Raw genomic sequence first — 18,593 nt, forward strand, 5'->3', positions numbered from 1 at the left:
TAACATTTTTTTTTTTTTTTTTTTTTTTTAACAACGTAAAAATAAATTTTAAATATTTTGTTTATTAAAAAAAAAACAAAAAAACAAATTTAACAACATTTCTAACCTTTTTTAAATAGTTTAATATAATTATGACTCCAATTCTATTGGTTTTAATAATAAATAAACAATAAGAATGTGAAGTCAATCCCCGTGCAAAGTCAAGGAAGTTGGTGACTGATAATAGGAGAGCTGACGACCCAAGCCTTGATAAGCGACAACTGTAACTATAATAATCTCGAGTAAATTTTAATCTGCACAAAAGACGTAACGTTCTAGGCACTGTTATGCAGAGAAGTTTCTGAAGATGCAGACTACTTCTAATAACTTAGAAAATAAATAAATAAATAAAATAATTATTACTAAATAAGTAAATAATTGACGATATAAAAAGAGAGGGAAAAACCCTAAATAATTTAGTAGTAATTATCTGTTTAAAACGGAAATATTGGAGGGGGGGCAAAAAAAGGAGCTTCCCCGCCTTGGTGAAGGAATTCTGCTAGGTGCCTGTCGTCAGAAGTTAAGCACTGAAGCAGTTCCAGTTGCATCTGGAGCTCAATTTTTCTCTCATTCATGGACATGTCCAATTCGTCCTCTGTGCGTGTACTTGTCCGGCCACCACCGATATCAACATCCACTTCCTCTTCAGCATCTCAAACGCCTCTCCCTTCTCGTACTGCCTCACCCGATCCCTCTACTTCATTAGCTCCTTCGTCGCCATCTCCGTCGCTTTCTGTTCCTCGTTTTTCCGACGGTATCGTTGTTGTCGGTTTCATTGGCAGGAGACCTGATGATTCGATCCAGCTCATTAATCGAGTTATCGATTCCAATGTGTTTGGGTCTGGTAAATTGGATAAGAAATTGGATGTTGAAAAAGAGGAAGTTAGAGATTGGTTCAAGCGGCGAAGAATTAGTTATCATCATGAGGAGGAGAGAGGCATTCTCTTTTTGCAGTTTTCTTCCCACAGGGGCTCTGTGTTCGATGCCGAAATCGATTATGATTCGGCGATTGAAGAACATGATTTTGGGGATCTTCGGGGAATGCTTTTTATGTTCTCTGTGAGTGCTCGTCAATTTCTCTCTCTTTTGTATTTTTTTATTTTTCTATCTCTTCATGTTTGGACGTCTGGGTTTATCGAAATGGTTTAACTTGGATTGTTTGCTTGTATCCTAAATGGAGCATTCGGTGAAATGGTTGAGAGTAAATTTGCGTTAGCTTTAGGTTGTGAAACTTAAGATGTTTGTCTTCGTGTTATTTGACAGAGCTGCACTGTGCTAAGATGGTGCTTTCAATATGCATTTTTAGCTTAAACGTTTTATCCCTATCATTAAAATGAAACCCTCTAAATGTATGCATAAATATATTAAATTGCTTGTTTAGAAACGAAACGGAGATTGGTCAATCTGTCGTCTAATTTTGTTTAGGCTGTTTATCCTGGTAGGATTAAGAATGATTGAACAAAAAATTATTGGATGAGCGTTTGGTTTTGTAGGGCCTTGATAAATTAGCAGTGTGTGGTGCCCCCTTTTAGTTTCAACATATGATATCTGGCCAAACATTTAATTCAATTACTGATGCAGGTCTGCCATGTAATCATATATATTCAAGAGGGGTTGCGGTTTGATACTAATATTTTGAAAAAATTTAGAGCGCTGCAATCTGCTAAGCACGTATTAACTCCATTTATAAAATCTCGAGCTACACCACCATTGCCATCTAGGCTGCATTCTTCATCTGCTTCACGATCTGTTGGTTCAGCAGCCGTGTCTAACAACTCTTCTCCCATTAGAAGTGGTTCTATATTAACACGCAATGCTTCCGGCATCACTGTCATGTCAGGTTTAGGTTCATATACCTCATTGTTTCCTGGACAGTGTACTCCAGTCATACTTTTTATTTTTATTGATGACTTCTCAGATGGCCCGTTGGCTAGTTCTATTGTGGAGGGAATAGATACAATATCAATTAATCAGTCTCCAAGTTCAGACAGTATATCCAGGCCAAATTTACCAGTTAAAGGTTCTGGATCTGTAGTTGTACTTGCCCGTCCTGTGAGCAAATCAGAAGGTGGTTTCAGGAAGAAATTGCAGTCATCTCTTGAAGCACAAATTCGCTTTCTAATCAAGAAATGTCGAACGCTTTCTGGTTCGGAGACCAGTCATGCAGGGTCTAGAGGTGGAGGTGCCTCAAGTTCTGCACCTTTGTTTTCACTTGATTCATCAAAAGCCGTTGTTCTGGTGGACAAGTCTGCAAATAGGACGGCTGAGTCTCTGGACTTTGCCACAAGCCTTGTGGAAGATGTTTTGAATGGAAAAGCTACTTCAGATTCTCTTCTGCTTGAAAGTCATGGTCAAAGTGCTAGCAGAGAGGATATAGTATCTCTTAGGGAATTTATCTATCGGCAGTCAGACATTCTCAGGGGTAGAGGGGGGCTGGTGCATAGTACAAGCAGTGGTTCAGCTGGTGGGGTTGGCATGGTCGCTGTTGCTGCTGCAGCAGCTGCCGCATCAGCTGCATCTGGAAAAGCCTTTACTACTCCTGAGCTTCCTAGTATGGAAATTTGGTTATCTTCAAGTCAACAGATTCTCCAGGGAATTCTTTGTGCAAAAGGTGGTTGCATAGATGAAGTGGAAATCAGTAAACGAAAACCACGTCACCGGCACATTCCTTCTGCGTTGATTGAGGGAAATGCTTTGAAGGGTCTGGATCCTTTAGATCTTGCTGTATCTTGGTTGGAAAGTGGTAAAGGTTTAAATATGAAGTTTTCAACTTCATGGAGTGAAAGAGCATTACCAGCTGCAAAGGAGGTTTATCTAAGAGATTTACCTGCTTGTTACCCCACTTCACAGCATGAAGCCCACCTAGAGAAGGCTTTGCTTGCTTTCCATTCAATGGTTAAGGGACCTGCAGTGCAACATTTTGCCAAAAGGTTGGAGGAAGAATGCAAATCCATTTGGAATTCTGGGAGGCAGCTGTGTGACGCCGTTAGTCTGACAGGAAAACCATGTATGCATCAAAGACATAGCACAGAGAATGGAGATTCACCTTCAGAAGCCATGCAAAAAACTCATTCAAGTGGATATGTCTTCCTACATGCTTGTGCTTGTGGCCGTTCACGACGACTACGATCTGATCCTTTTGATTTTGAAGCAGCAAATGTCACTTTCAACCGTTTTGCTGACTGTGACAATTTTCTTCCAGTTTTCCAGTTACCAGGAGTAAGCGTAACAGGACCCATTCAGCCATCATCATGGTCTCTGATTCGAGTTGGTGGTGCAAAGTACTACGAACCTTCAAAAGGTATACTCCAGAGTGGTTTCTATCCCACTCAAAAGTTCCTATTCAAATGGAAAATTAATACCAGAATAAGGAAGACTCCAAATGATTTAACGGAGAATATAATGCTGCGTGGCTCTTTAGTTAAGTCATTCATGGACTCTAAGGTTGAACCTAATGTAAATGTAAACTTGAAGAGGGCAGATGTAGCACAACTGAAGTCGGGGGATTCACAGCCTGGGATTGATAATGAGAGAAATTCCTCAGAAAACATAGCTGAAGACAAAAAAAGCATAAGTGGCAGAGGTCTTCCCAACTTTACCCTGCGAAAACCTTTTTCTGAGGTTGTAGCCGGATCTTCAGGTCCAGATGTTGGATTTCCTCCTCTCCAGCAGAGGATACACTCTTCACCAGGTATGGATAAGGGCATCAAACAAAATAAGGATGTTAATAATTATGAACGAGGCTGTGTTACTGTTGATAACCGTGGCTTCAAGAACTCTGAAAATATTATTAGTCTTTCAAAAAAATCAGATGAGATTAGCGGCAATGAGCATTCAGATAGTGACTCCTTTCTGCGGATAGGTACTAATGTAGTTCCTATGAATGTAAATAGTCTTGAAAAAACAAAAAACACTCTTCTGAAGCAAACACTTATATATATTGGCTTTGAGCACGAATGCCCTCATGGACACCGTTTCTTACTAAACCCCGAGCATCTTAAGGAACTTGGATCATCATATGCAACAATTAAAAAATCTCATACTCCTGTGCAAGGTGCTGCATGCAATCTAGCTGGTCCTCAGAGATATGGTAAAAGTGATTGTCATGGTAAATCTCATGATAGTGTTAGTTCAGCAAATGCAACGTTCTCAAGTAAGGAGAGAAATTTAGATAAGTTAAAGGATGCGGTGAGTGGTGGCAGCATGTATTCAGATGATCAGTCAAACTGCACTAGAAGGATGACATCAAACAATCTGACATCTGTTAGTGCAACGGTTTCCAATTCTGTAAAAGACCTTGAGAAAGGTGTTAAGTATATTGGCATTGAGGACAATGGATCTGGTTTTTTCATGTTGAATCGAGACCTACCAATTTTCATGAACTGCCCACATTGCAAGCTCTCTAAGAATGAGAAAGATCCCCCAAATGTTAAGTTCTCTGGCACGATATCTCAACTTCAAAGGATCTTTGTGGTAAGCCATTCTTGTCGATTCTTTTGAAGTGTTTGGTTTCTTTTGATGATGCAATGAACTTTTAATTGGTTTCTTTTTTGGTGGTCCTTTGATTAATTTGACTAGAAAGAATAGATTAGGGGGAATTGGGGAAAAGCGGTGAAAGATTTCTTTTTTCTTTTTATTTTAATGAATAACTTGTTTTTTCCTTCTCATCTTGGGCTAAAAATGGTTTTGGGACTTCTTTTCTCTTGTAGGGATAAGACATAGCCCTCAAGGCAACGTGAGGGATAAGCCTTGATTAAAATTAAAATAACGTTGATAGTAAGCATAAAAATATATAATCAAGTATTACTAAACATAATCATCATATAGAAGTAATAAATAAAATCATGTCTATTATTTTCAGTCTCTAATAAATGGTTTAAATTTTATTCTTGAAATCATTATTTTCAGTCTGTATGGATTTATCCTTAAATACTTTGTTAAGTCTAAGTGGCAAAAGTAATAATATGCTGAATTACCTTAACTTATAGTGCATTAGCATTACGTTATGTGAACTTTATTTTCAAATAGACAATAATTTAAATATTTCCCAGTTAAACTTTTGACCAAAAGCACTCTACAAATTCTGTCAAATTTTCCCAAAAGCACTTCAGGTTACTCCCAAATAGATGATTTTGATGGAGAATTTGTTTTTGGGAATGTTAATTTTTTACTCTCAAAAGCACCTCCAAACATAAATTAGTTATGTATTAGTAACTACTTGGCTAGGAGTTGAAGTTGTGTTTGTTTTTCTCTCCCATCTCTTTGTATTTCGTCGTGAAATTACTTTCTTAAGAAAAAAAATATTGGGTCTATTTTCTCACCTTTTAAACTTTAAACGAGGGCATGTTTGGCTCTTGCACTTGTTGATATTCCATGATGAAATGAATATTTTCATAATTTTGGTTTATAGCATATTGTAAAGAAGCATCTTATTTATCTTACTGTTTCCTTTTTGTTGTTCAATAACCAAAATAATAACCAAGGAAATGTGGTGGCAGGTGACGCCTCCCTTTCCAACAGTGCTGGCTACACATCCAGTGATACAATTTGAGGTTTGGCCCAATTTTCTATGAATATGCATTCCTAATTATTTTGGGGTGGAACATGAAATGTTAAGCTGTATATTATTTATCGTTCAAAATAGATTCAGATTGATCTGTGGAAATTCTTGTTTGTTTCATTCTTTAATGTTTGATTTTAAGAGTTGAGGGAAAAAAAAAAACAAGTTCTTCCAACTCGATCAAAATCCACTTTACTAAATTGGTATATGATCTTAAAAGACAAGGAGTATGCAGAAAAGTATTAATTAGCAAAATCCTAACATGTGTCATTTTGAAATGTACTGCAAGAATGCTAAATAGGCCGTTGCTGTGTTTTTCCTCCTTGAGTTTGACTTTGCTTGTGCATTGCCTAAAATAATCGAGATGGAAAAGTTATTTTTTACAAGATTTATTTTTTTCTTATCAAGCCTATCTGAAGTTAGCAATTAAAGATAGAAAAAAGAGCTTTACTCTACCACGACTGCATTTGCAGAGAATGCACCAACAAGGGGTTGTGAGTAAGGAGTTGTGAGTTGGATGTTGTCACAAATATTTAACCCTTTGAATCTCAGAGTTTAAAGAAAAGTTTTGCATTTATTTGTTATACCATCGAGGTTAAAACAATTAAAGATAGAAAAAGAGCTCCCCCAAGCCAAAATGTCTCCCTGAATTTGTCCAAACATTCTCTGATAGTAATATTAAAACCTTGCACATTTAGACCTACTGCAACTAGCTTCTCCCATCTACCAATTGAAGGAGGCCAAACTGTAACTGCTTCTAATCACAACATGCCACAATAGCATCTTTTTCCTGGTGATTTATACTTGAGACTTCTCTAAACATTTTGTTTCCCATAGTTGACTGATCAAAATTTGCTTTTCACATGCTGCCCTAATCCGCTTTGGTACTATTGTTGTTATGGAGATATGTGGTGCAACTACACCCTTGATTGATCTTCTACTTGCAGGAGTCTTGCCTGCCCCCTTCTGTTCCTGGACGACAGCAGAAACTGCAGTTCGCACTTGGATGTCAAGTGGTCTTGCCCCCCGAGAGTTTCCTGACACTTAGGCTTCCATTTGTTTATGGAGTGCAACTGGAGGATGGAAGTCTTCACCCTCTTAACCCTCTTCAGCATCAACCTGAAGCGACTGCCTGGATAATTGGGGGCACAACATTTCAGATCCTGTCAAAGTCTGGCAGTCTGGATGAGGGATTTCAAACATAATCAAAATTTTAAACAATGGAACTTGATGCCTATCCCTGCACCTGTGAAGGGTTTCAATCATTCAATCAAAAAGAGATGCACGCAGATGTTACCAGCTTCATCGAAGTGTTGGTAAGACGAGTTTAAATGTCGATTATATATTAATACGTCATTGTTCATTTCCTCCCGCTGTGTTTTTGTCTTCCTGTTATCTGCACGTACTGCTCCTGCATAATTTAAGGTTTATTTTAAAGTGATTTGAAATAGTTTACTTGACATTCATGATTTAAGCTTTTCAGACGTGGGAATTCTCTTGTGATCCTTCACCAACAGTTATCTCAAGCGATGACTACAGATGTAAAATGTGAAATGTCTATCTGCATACGTCTCTTTAGTGGTTATCGTTACGATACACCGAATACCTGGTGACAATGGGCTGCCTCTTCCAGACTGGATGACCAGAAGATATTAAGCTGTTTACAGGTATTACATTCTGCATTTTTTTTATTTATATGGTGATTGGGTTCCTGTTCTTATTGAAAATTAGGAACCATCTATCAATATTAAGTTGTTCCGATTGAGAGCTCCTTCCTAAGCCTCGTGGAAGGTGGCTTCTCATTGGTTGGTAATATACATATAAATGTAAAGAACGTCACACATTTTATGGATGGTTTTCAGGAGTGGTCAATGTGGTGGATGGGTTTTTTTGCCTTGACATTTTGTTTCCTGTGGCTTAAGCAATGTAATATTTTGTTGGATTAATGTCAAATTTTTTTAAGATGGCGTAATATTTCTGCTCTACGGTCTACTCTACATTATCATCTAAACCATGTTTCAATTGCAGGGAGGTTTTTGGATTGGCTCACCAACCTACCAATCCTTGACAGTAGCGAGGAGAGGATTGGACACAACTGTGCAGCCGGTCGTCTAAAACTCTAGAACAATACAGCCGGTCGTCTGTATGTTTACTTTCTTGTGACAGAACTGAACAAACCTTAAAAGATGTTTCTAAAGCTGAAGCATTCCCCAGTGCTGCAGAATCCTACTCCCAGATAATGCACTTTTCTTCACGAAGGAACACAACTGTGCAGCTGCCACTCCAACCATGTTCCTCAAAAACTCCCCCATGCTGCACAAGATGCTTGAATGCCTCATAAAAGTTTGCGGGGATTCCCCAACAGTGTCTCCCTTGTAAATTTGGTCTTTATGATTAGGAGAAAGTTGTAATTTTAAAAGTTATAATTCGGTTCAAATGGCCTTTCATTACAAATTAAAGTTGCTAATGAAAATAGTTACAGGCTTAGAAGGTTAAACATAGAGAGATTAAGGTGTGATTAAAACTCAAATCCATGGTTAAGAAGTGCCCCAGTAAGCCAAAGCTTCAGACTTGGCAAATTCATGTCCACATCACAGTCCCTCACCTGCAAAACCATCATAATGATTGATAACTCCATTCTGGTTTGAAAGCATTTGAATTCAAATCAGCCTCAAATAAAACCCTGTTTCCTCCACTTGGAACACATCCAGCTGAAAGGGAAGAAATCCCCCAATTGCAGGTTAGATTAGATTAGCAGCTTCGGCCATGAAATTTGCTTCCCAAGTTGAAAATGTACCTGAATTATCTTGGTGGGAAGGTATTGGTATGAACGTGAAGCTTGAATGATCTTCCGGGTTTCGTTGATTGAGGACTCCAAAACTGATATCTCTGCTTTGAGCTTCTTTCCCTGCATTTGGAGCTGTTTCACGTACAGAACTGCATCACCTATAATGGAAGCCTTATCCATCTAAACATCCAATGGTTATGGTAAATTTTGTGTTAGGGAAGGCGGTAACCGCCCAAGTCTACTGCTAGCAGATATTATTCTCTTTGGCATTTCCCTTCTGGATTTCCTCTCAAGATTTTGAAACGTGTCTACTAAGGAAAGGTTTCCTCGTTCTCCTCTCTAACCAATGTGAGATCTTACAATCTACTCTCTTTAGGGATTTAATGCCCTCACTGGTACACCATTTGGTGTTGGCTTCGATATCATTTGTAACAATTCAAGCTCACTACTGATAGATATTATCTACTCTCTTGAGTTTTTTCTTCTGAGTTTTTCTCAAAATTTTTAAAACGTGTCTATTAAAGAAAGGTTTCTACACCCTTATAATAAATGTTCTCATGTAGTATTATGAATCCGGGTATTAATTTACGTTACCTTAGTTATATTTGGAACCAATGAACGGAATGCATAAAGCTTTTCCTTCATCCTTCCCCTCCTCCTTTGCTCATAAACCAAAGTGCTGGATCTATCTACCTTTGCCTTCTTTGTTGCAGTCATTGTGACTTTAATTATAAATTGATTAAATTAATTAATTGTGTTTGACACACAACTCCCACGTGGAAATACCCTTTTTGGCATGTCTCCACATGCCATAAACCAATGGTTCCTTGTCAATTAATTAACTGTGTGGTTAGTCGTTTTGATTGTTTATTAATTGGGCCGTCAGCACCCACAATCAATCAATCCATTAGGCCCAAATAAATTGTAGCCCATTTAGGAGCCTGCTTCCCACACGGCCCACATTGGAGGCTCATATTGCATCGTCTCTCACAAATGAAAGCCCATTAGGCCCAACTGAATTGTAGCCCATTTTAGGAGCCTGCTTTCCTCACGGCCCACATTGGAGGTTCATATTTGCCTGTCTCTTACAAATGAAATCCCGAAAATACCCTCACCCTCACCGACCGTTTAAACCCAACCCTGTTTTTGTAATCTTCCCAAGGTAGAACACTTATAAAAGTTTTTAAAGTGTAAGAGCCCAAGATTCTTACTCTTAACCGCTCAACCGCTCAACCCAAGCTCACTACTAGTGGATAAATAGTACGAGAGTCAGACACTGAACAGTGTGTCAACGAGGACGCTGGCCGCTGGGGCTCAAAGAGTGGATTGTGAGATCCACGTTGGCCGGAAAGAAAAATAATATCTACCAAATAGGGCAATATGTGTCAACAGTGGACTTGAGCTATTACATAATCATGCTATTCTCTCGCTCAGTCTGTTCTAGGTAAGTACCGATAATTACTAACGATAATCCAAGGCAATAAAGGGGAGGAATAAGTGAGGACTATAATTGTAACTCATGTGAGACATTTATGATGTCTATATGCCCCTACCATAACTTTTCCACAAACTTTCTTCTTCTTCTCTCTGTCCTTATAACTTTTTCATTATTGTCGACAAAACGAAAAAAGGGGAAATGCAATGTAAAACTGAAACTATATTTGAAGTTTTACCATTCCATTCATTCAAAATGACAGAAGAGTAGTACAACAATATAGTGTTACCTAAAAAAGGTTCAGCTGTCAGCTCAGTTCACTGCAACTGTGCAGCCTCCATTATCCTGACATGCTTGTCTTTTGCTTTGGGTATGTCTCTAAGGTTTCTGCATTTAAATCTCTGTCCAAATAATGCATCTTTTTGCCTTTAAACTATCATATCATCCCCACTACATGTAGAACAAGAAAAGCCTTCACAATTCACAAACAGACACACAGCTGAACATGGCCCACGCTTTCCAAGGCTTCTCACACGTGAAGACAAGTTTCTTTTGTTTTAGGAAGGAACAGACTTCTCCTTTCTAGACAAAGATGCCTTAAATTTACAGAAACATTTAAAGGGGCATCTCTTTAAATAACCAAATTGTGGCTTTTGAGACTCATCTATAGCTTTGAAGACAGTGAACCCATGACTGGCTCGCTCCAATGTGTTTGAATAGAACAAAATGAAAAGGGATTCATAATTCTATCATTTTATATTAGCTGACCTGACAACCAAAACAACCACAACCCATTAGTTCTCTGCGTTTGTCCAGCGCCAACCGGCTCGCCCGCCCCTCAAAGCTGAAGATTGGTGGTTTTCACCTTTTTACACTTGGAGATATGCAGAATCATCAAGGACCCACCAACCAATTATCACAATCGATTGAATTCAATGAAGAACTGATCAAAAGTAGGATGATCTTGGCGGGAACGAGCTTTTGCTACTTGGCCGAAAGCTGAGGCATCCATCCATGCTTTTCCTTAGGTTGCCTCAGAGTGTTGATTTTGACCAGATTATAACCCGAGCTCCTGAAGCAAGCCTGTGACAAGAAAATTGAACAAAATGTCAACCCAGATTCACCAAAAACTTGACAATCTATTAAGAAAACTGCAAGACTGCACTCAACTTTCTTCGATCTTGACTACATCCTCTTCGTCTTCTCGAAAGGAATCTAGCCTTTTAGACTGTCTCCTACTGGAGCAAGACTCTGTAATCCTTTTACTGCTATCATTGGAGGGACTGCGGCTTATGGACTGAGAGCTATCAACTCCATCAGAAGATGTTCTCGGTCGATCGGAAGTAGGAGATTTCATTGGCTCGCCTCGTGGTTGCTTGCTTAGTGATGCTTTAATAGCACGTGGAATGCACTTTGAGTGGCCTGAGGACGACTCATTTTTGTCTTCTGTTGAATTCAACTGCTTAAATGTCCTACAGAATTAGCTCATTGTTGGAAGCCTTATGAAGAAATAACCATACATATCGCTAAAGCTCTATGCTAACAACACAACTTTTAATGTGCATTGTATAAAAATAAACAGGAAATACCAACATTCATATGCAAAAAAAAAAAAAAAAACCTTATGCACAAATCTGCATAATCTCTCATCAATCTTTAAGCTTTAAATGGCATAAAAATGTACCGTAGGAACTTTATATCGTCTTAACTTCCTACGCAACGAGGCGAAGAGAATTAAATGGCAGAAAACAGCACAATCATGGATCATGAGTTTCATCAATCCAAACAAGGAATACCCTTTGGCATGTTAAGGTGATATACACTGGACAATTAGGTCCTCTATCCACTAAAACCATGGTACCTGTCAGCATTGTAAGAAGATGATCGTTTTAAAGTTGTAACTCCATTCCCTTGCAGCATTTTAGTCTCGATCAAGCTACCACTGAAATATTCCTTGCCTTCCAATCTTAAGCCCATCATCCTAGGATTCTCAGACAGGCGGTTGAGTTCTCCCAACATCACTGTACTAGAGAATAGTGGGGAGGGAAATTTGGAGTGAGAAAAGCTTGGTTTGTATGATGGAATGAGTCCAAAACTATGGTCCTTTACTGATATTGATCCACACGAGATAAGTTGCATTAACACATTAGTAGCCTTGAGTCTTGCATTGGTTGGCATCCGAATTTCTTCTTCTTCAAGAATCCTAAAACTGTTCATTTTACTCGCATCAGCTCGGATGAGCGACTCTAAAGTTTCAGTCTTCCCAGCTGAAGAGGAAGCACTAGAGGACAATGGGGGTGGAGAAATGGAATCCTGTGGGGCATCATAGTTTTGTTTTCGATTTGAAGCCTCATTGTTAACGGTTTGACTACGCTCCAATTCTAGGGTCCCATCATCTGTTGAAACTCCTCTTGTACAAGTTTCTCGTGTTTTTGGTGTGCTGACATTTTCCTCAGTCTGAGTCGATGCATCCGACAAGCCATCAGTCTTGTACACCTTGTATTCTGTCAAGCTAAAACAACCACCCCATGAACTCTTTCCACCTCCAGAATCCAGTGAAATGCTTGATGAATCGGGTCGAAGGACAGACAGCGAGAGGTCATCTTCTTGAGAACTTTTAGTTTCTTTTCCGTTCATGCTTGAAGATGATGAAGAATCATCCTGACTCTGAGAAGAGGCTGGATCAGGTAACTGCTTCAATGGCTGAATATTCACATTGCCGATGGAACTGAAAGGGTCTGTGAGAACTATCCAATTTTCAAAATATTTTTTCATTACTTCTTTGACACAAGAACCAGAACCTAGTATGCAGCCTTATTACGTCTAAAAACATTATATGGCCAAGTTTTTATACTAACCTTTACTAGAATTGGACTCTTCAAACAGCTCTGAGCCTTTGAGAACATACTCATTTCCATGAGCCGGAAGAATTACATCATCTTCGCAGAGGTCATGCCAAACAAATCCATTCTTGTAGCTTCTGCATAATTAGGCCCAACAGATTACATTCCAACATTTCAGAAACTTAGACATCTCAGAGTTTTCAGATGATTTCTCTCCAATAGTTCTTCACATCCGAACAGATAAGAAAGAAAAATGAAAAGATTGCCAATAGTTTACCTCTTACAAGACCAAGAGTACAAGGTCGCCATGCCTCTTCCTCTGAGAACATTAAGCCTGTTGATCACATCTGGGCAAAAACTACTTTAAAGCATATCAAATCGTTGGGAAAGGAGGGGGAGGGGATAATGTTAGCAGCAAGAGCCAACATACTCTTATACAGTTTGATTAAGCAATACCTCTCAAATACAGTCTCTCAGGGGATGAGAGTGGTACTTCCATGAAGTGAGGATGCTCGAGCTGCCTATTTCTGCATAGATAGTAAATCACAGGCACCTTGCGAGTCTGTTGGTATTTGGGCGACTTCTCAGTCCACACCTTAGCCCTCTGGGGACTCAGTTGGTTGTACTTCTTCATTCTCGTCTCCATAGCACCTCAATAAGACATCAATCCCTCGTCAAAACGGCTTTACCAATCGATCAGATTCTAGGATTTGAGCTTCCTAAGGAACAGTTATAGCAGAATCCCTGTAAAAAACCAGTCGGGATCAGACAGCCTCAGATGCATGGAGAAGAGGGCTCAATTAATACAAATGACAGAACAAATTGGAAGAAGTAAATGCCAGATCTGAGAACAGAGGAAGGAGAAAAACTCCAAGCTATATTGCAGCCAAAGCGAAAAAGGGTCAATCATATGGGGCAAAAATGAAAAATCTTTGATGTCAAGAGAACAAGTAGAGAACTAATTGATGAAGGAAAGCTCGCCCGAGTTTATTGCTCAATGGTACAGAGACAGCTTGTTGAGAGAGAGAGAGAGGCGTGGTGACATGGGACTGAGAGGGACACGATGGAAACCAAACAAGAAGCTCTTACCCTCCTCATTCTATGGGGGTCTTCCCTATTTGCTTCTTTTTTTAGGCTGATTCAGTGGAACGCCATAAGCTAGCTAGCTTAGATTGTCTAGTTGCCTCTTTTTGACATCTCTGGGGCAAAAAGAAAATGCAAAATTTAATCCTTATTCTTTCAAGTGCCGAGTAGCTTTGGACTTCTCCTTGATGCCTACAGTACTGACAGGTGAAAATTTAAACTTGAAACAACCACTCTACTTGACTCCACTCAACCACCACAACCACTCTACTCGACGATATGGATGTATTTTGGATCCTATGAAACCAGACGAAATACGGCTAAAAGACACCAAAAACTTCAATCACTAAGTATTGCAATACCAAATCAAATGATTTAAAAACCATACAGCACCCACAAGGCTCGAAAATCATTAAAAAAAAATATCAGGAAATACGAAGGGGCATTTTTACAAACAGGTGGAGGGCATCCCCTTACAGGAAAAGAACAACGAACCCAGATGGAGCAGCTCCAAGTCGAGTCACTGAATGATTCTGCTAGCAAATCTTTAGCAACACAATTGCTGGACATCATGGAATAATTGTCAGGAAAGAGGCACGCCGATGAACGACATGGCGGGTACGGCAAGGGGCACCATCGCTGCTTGAAACTGATTGCTCCCTTTCCTCCAAGGAACCATGCTTGATCTTCTTCATCGGTCTCATTAAATACTACACGATTACGTGGGTCACCCGATTTTGCTGTGTGCTTGAAACTTCAGTGCCGCGTGTGGTGGTCTGTTGCATAATTTTCTGCAGATGTTCAATTCAATTTCAAGAACATTATTGAAACAAATACCAAAGTTTATGACTATCTTCAATAATTCGGCCTTGTTTTAACCATTCTTGCTGTTGTATTTTCCATTAAATTCAATATTGGTCCATCACACGATGTCTAGCTCCAAACATTTATGAATGGAGAAGACTAGCCTCATAGAATAGCCACATGATGCTTTTAAATCACATTTTAACTTCCTGCTTTTCTCAAGAACAGGAGAACACTATATATATATTCTTGCAAATTGTAGCTGAAGATTATTTGATGGGCTAAATCCCGCCCATTTAGGTTATTTGATGGGCTAAATTCGGCCCATGTTGTCCACTCCAAAATGGCGCGAAGAAGGTAGGGTCGGAATAAGCAAGCCGCAGAGTTCGAAGAGCTCAATTCAAGGAAAAATGAACCCACGGCGACGATTGAAGAGATAACAATTACAGTCCGATCAGAACCCAAAACTCTTATCGCCAATTCACAGTTCTTCCGGCCGCCCTGTCCAACATATATGTGCGCAGGCAGGTATGTTTCACGAGCACAAGTTCTTGTTCTTATGCCGCTAATATATATTCCTAGGAGATGGATTTTCTGAATCAATGCTCGAGGAACGTTGTACTAAACTCCGCTCTAATTATTCCTAAACCGAAAGTCAGTGTTTCAATTCCTATTCATGATGCGAACAATGGGATTCCCCGTGTATGCTTTAGTCCCATGGATTTTTCAATACTGTTCTTGCAAAGCTTCTAACATTCACACATTCCTTTTTCAAATTAGGTTGCCGACGTGTAGAATGCTGAGAAACACAACCATCAAAACAATCAAGATAGCAATAAAAACGGCTGAGGATTGAAGTTGTAACTCATTCCAAATATGTTGCACCCTGGATTTTTCTACTGATGACAAATTACTATATCTGGTGTTATAGTGCACATGTCTTGTCGGCTTGGGATTGGGGTTATGTTTCAGGTTCAACCTATCAGAATTTAGCTGATCTCTATGTTCCTTGCAATGCATAGATTATTTTTCTGCTGTTGAGATAAGAGTTTCATAGGCCCATATATGTTCTTGAATCTTTTTTAACAATGTAGACAAAATGTGAAACCAATTTTTTTGCGTTTGATATGGTAATTTATGATATTATAGAAGCCGTCTCTTGTACTGTTTTCTATTGTTTTCAATGGTGTATTATGTTCCTTTCTAGGGAACACTGGTATTGCTCATATCGTATTAATATCCATTTGATATGGTTTTTATTGTCACTACAAGTTTATCTTTGGATTTTTAGTAGCCATTCTCAGGCGAGCCTGAGCTTTGTCTTGGACGTATGTGGTTTTTGTATCAGGCGGTGTACTGGTGAGGACGCTGGTTTCGAAGAGGGTGGATTATGAAATCCCACATCGGTCGGAGAGGGGAACAGAGCATTCTTTATAAGGGTGTGGAAACCTCTCCCTAGCAAACGCGTTTTAAAACCTTGAGGGGAAGCCCGGGAGAGAAAACCTAAAGAGGACAATATCTACTAGTGGTGGGCTTGGGTTGTTACATTCTCGCTATCAAGAAGCTTGTCCAAATGAAGAAACAAGATAGCCAGACAGCCAAACCCATGCCCATTTGATTATTTGATCGAAGTAGTCAAGATTTGTTTAAAGTGCAGTCTACCCTGTTAACTTAACAAACATCACCGTGTTGACTGGGGCAGAGACAGCACATGGCGTTGTGCTGAAAATGGCCTGTTTGTATAGCCATTTGTGGTCAACTGGCAGAGATTTCGGAGAAAATTTTTATTTTGTCCTCACTTGGACATGCTTATGCAATTTGAAAATGGCTTGTTTGCTTACTGTATATGCCTATTTGCTCATTGGTTGGTATGGTTCTGAATATTATCTGTAGATTGCAATGAAATGAATATGATTCCCCAACCCCTCTTCCCCAGGTAATCCCACAGATATGGAAACACAAAGATCATATTTGGATGAAGCTTTTGATGTTACAGTTCTTCGCCCTGCCTAATGTTCTGATTTGTATTTTGATATATTATGAATTAGGCAGACACCGGATTGAACTTGAAATGCAACATGATGGTGACAACATGATAGAAATTTTGGAGGTATGAAAGTCTGTAAACTATTGTGTTGAGTGTTTGATCAGTTAGTTATTATGTTTTTGCTATGATCTAAGACAAGCTCTCGAACACGATGAATCTCAGAATTGGAATTGCATCTTATATGACAAACAATTCTGGAAAAACTCGACCCGTTTCTCAGACGGAGGATGAAAAAGAAATACTATACTATGATTGTGTTTTTGCTGCTCTCTGGTTTTTGTAGTGGTCAGCGAGGAGCAAGCCTTCGACACTTCGTCTCGGTTGGAGAATCAGAGCCTTCCAACAAAGCTCTTTTTCTGCTTCCACAGTTGGTAATGTTGCTGCTACGATTGAATGTCACTGGAGAATCCCGGAGGAGCTGCGGTGGTGGCGTTGAAGGAACTGTCACCGGTGGGATCTCAAAGGATTCAAGTGGCGGAGGTGGGTGTCTCCACTCAGGAAGAGGTCCGGCAACAAGCAGAGTCTGAAGCAGAGGGCCTGCTTTCATCACTGCTTCCAAGAGCTTGCCTTTCTCAGGCAATGGCTTCTCTGAAACCAATTCGACCGCAACCTGCGACGGTGCTTGTAGCGGCAGAGATGTAGCGAACTGTGGTGGCGGAATTGGATCAATAGCAGGAGACGATACAATGCTTTCTTCGCAATCCGACGAGGAGAAGCCATTGCTGGAATCAATTCCTTTCCTTGGTTCATCTTCAACACTGGAAATTCCTGAATGTTGACCTGTTCGGTGCTGAAGGAAAAGCTTCTCAATAAGTAACTTCTGGATCTTTTCATTTGCTTCATCCCTCTCTCGATTGGCTCTGCTGAAAAGTTCTTTGAGATTAATTATCTGTTCATCTCTCTTTCTTAACTCCTCATGAACTGCAGCCCTCGTCTGTTCCAGCTCAAGAGTTGCACAAAAAAGCGAATGCCTCAATTCTTCAATGTTCTGTTTGAAAGCACACAAACCCAACAAAGAAATCAGAAATGGAAACAAACCCAGAAGCCAAATTCTGGAAATATTGATGAAAAGAAGAACTTTTTTACCATTCCTTGGAAGAAGTAAGCCCAACCCAGAAAAGCGCTGCATTGGTTGTCCATAACAGTTTCAGAGAGAGAGAGAAAGTGAGTATCAGTTGGTTGGAGGATTGATACTCATAATGTAAACATTATATGATGCGATATTTAGAGCATTTTGATGAAATGTAAATAACTAAAAACAAATATTGCATGTGAGATATTGATATTTCATGCATCCATTTCTGACTTAGGGAATGCTTAGCATGTGCGATGAGCCCCACAGAGAAAGATGTGACCTTTCATTATCAATGCCATAAGCTTTTAGAGAGAGAAAGATGTGAGAAGTGTTCAAATTTGATGGTTTTGACACATATGATCAATAGTCAACACCCGAAAATGGTTTCGAAACGAAGGAGAAAAGCTTATATCAGTGTATATATGAACTGAAATTAAAACCTTGATAAACCCGAACCTGATCATTTAAAATATCAAGTGATCTCATTTGTCAACATAATCATTAATTAGTGTACCTATTAACCATAATTTAGAACAAAATCATGTTAAAAAGATGAGACATAATGTGATTCTTTGTGATCCATTTGCTTTGGGCTTCTCCAAAAGGGCTTCCCAAAAGGCCTCGTGCCGATGGGAGAGTATTTCTTGTTTATGAACTCACGATCATTCCCTAAATTAGAACATAAGTGGGATCAAAAGTCCCCATACGATCTAAAATCCAACAATTTCAATCTTTACAATCGACATTATATTTCGGTTCGTTACATATCGTTGTCAGCCTCACAATGAATGTCGATTGAAGATTAATTGGAGGGAAAGTTATTGCGAAAAGTCCAAGGGTGGTGGGGTCATAATAGGTCTAAAGTTGTGCTCCTAAGCATACCATAGAGATGCCAAACTTTATTGCAACCGCGTGGGCT

The 18,593-nt window shown here is 39.4% G+C and overlaps 3 protein-coding genes, 1 long non-coding RNA gene and 1 pseudogene across 13 annotated transcripts; 2 read left to right on the forward strand and 3 right to left on the reverse strand.

Annotated features, from left to right (window-relative positions):
• The first annotated feature begins 478 nt into the window (after positions 1-478).
• Positions 479-8,096, forward strand: LOC111459538. 2 transcript variants are annotated; one of them, XM_023102492.1, is made up of 6 exons: positions 479-1,098; positions 1,621-4,512; positions 5,538-5,591; positions 6,547-6,915; positions 7,075-7,266; positions 7,628-8,096. In XM_023102492.1, exons 1-4 carry the CDS (start codon positions 613-615, stop codon positions 6,802-6,804), a joined length of 3,690 nt encoding a protein of 1,229 aa, XP_022958260.1. In that variant the 5' UTR covers positions 479-612; the 3' UTR covers positions 6,805-6,915; positions 7,075-7,266; positions 7,628-8,096. The 2 variants fall into 2 exon arrangements, with proteins under 2 accessions (XP_022958260.1, XP_022958259.1); XM_023102491.1 differs by having other exon boundaries at positions 7,083-7,266.
• LOC111459539 lies at positions 8,093-9,104 on the reverse strand (annotated as a pseudogene).
• A 920-nt stretch (positions 9,105-10,024) lies between these two features.
• LOC111459454 (protein UPSTREAM OF FLC) lies at positions 10,025-14,725 on the reverse strand. Of its 8 annotated transcripts, none has more exons than XM_023102370.1 (7): positions 14,244-14,725; positions 13,122-13,409; positions 12,943-13,012; positions 12,681-12,802; positions 11,684-12,569; positions 10,992-11,294; positions 10,025-10,905 (listed from the first exon to the last, which is right to left on the reverse strand). In XM_023102370.1, the coding sequence occupies exons 2-7, from the start codon at positions 13,309-13,311 to the stop codon at positions 10,857-10,859; spliced, it is 1,620 nt and encodes a 539-aa protein (XP_022958138.1). In that variant the 5' UTR covers positions 13,312-13,409; positions 14,244-14,725; the 3' UTR covers positions 10,025-10,856. The 8 variants fall into 8 exon arrangements, with proteins under 8 accessions (XP_022958138.1, XP_022958136.1, XP_022958137.1 ...); XM_023102368.1 differs by having other exon boundaries at positions 14,226-14,725; XM_023102369.1 differs by lacking the exon at positions 14,244-14,725 and adding an exon at positions 13,755-13,864.
• Positions 14,726-14,830: 105 nt separating this feature from the next.
• On the forward strand, positions 14,831-17,240 carry LOC111459456. 2 transcript variants are annotated; one of them, XR_002713300.1, is made up of 4 exons: positions 14,831-15,206; positions 15,333-15,512; positions 16,489-16,662; positions 16,883-17,240. It is a non-coding gene; the product is annotated as an uncharacterized LOC111459456 (long non-coding RNA). The 2 variants fall into 2 exon arrangements; XR_002713301.1 differs by having other exon boundaries at positions 14,834-15,206; positions 16,601-16,662; positions 16,883-16,962.
• Positions 16,742-17,934, reverse strand: LOC111459455. The gene is made up of 2 exons (XM_023102373.1): positions 17,686-17,934; positions 16,742-17,587 (listed from the first exon to the last, which is right to left on the reverse strand). Exons 1-2 carry the CDS (start codon positions 17,737-17,739, stop codon positions 16,886-16,888), a joined length of 756 nt encoding a protein of 251 aa, XP_022958141.1. The 5' UTR covers positions 17,740-17,934; the 3' UTR covers positions 16,742-16,885.
• Positions 17,935-18,593: the final 659 nt, after the last annotated feature.

Source organism: Cucurbita moschata, unplaced genomic scaffold (assembly GCF_002738365.1).
Source record: "Cucurbita moschata cultivar Rifu unplaced genomic scaffold, Cmos_1.0 Cmo_Scf00022, whole genome shotgun sequence".
In the NCBI taxonomy this organism is placed as follows: Eukaryota; Viridiplantae; Streptophyta; class Magnoliopsida; order Cucurbitales; family Cucurbitaceae; genus Cucurbita; species Cucurbita moschata.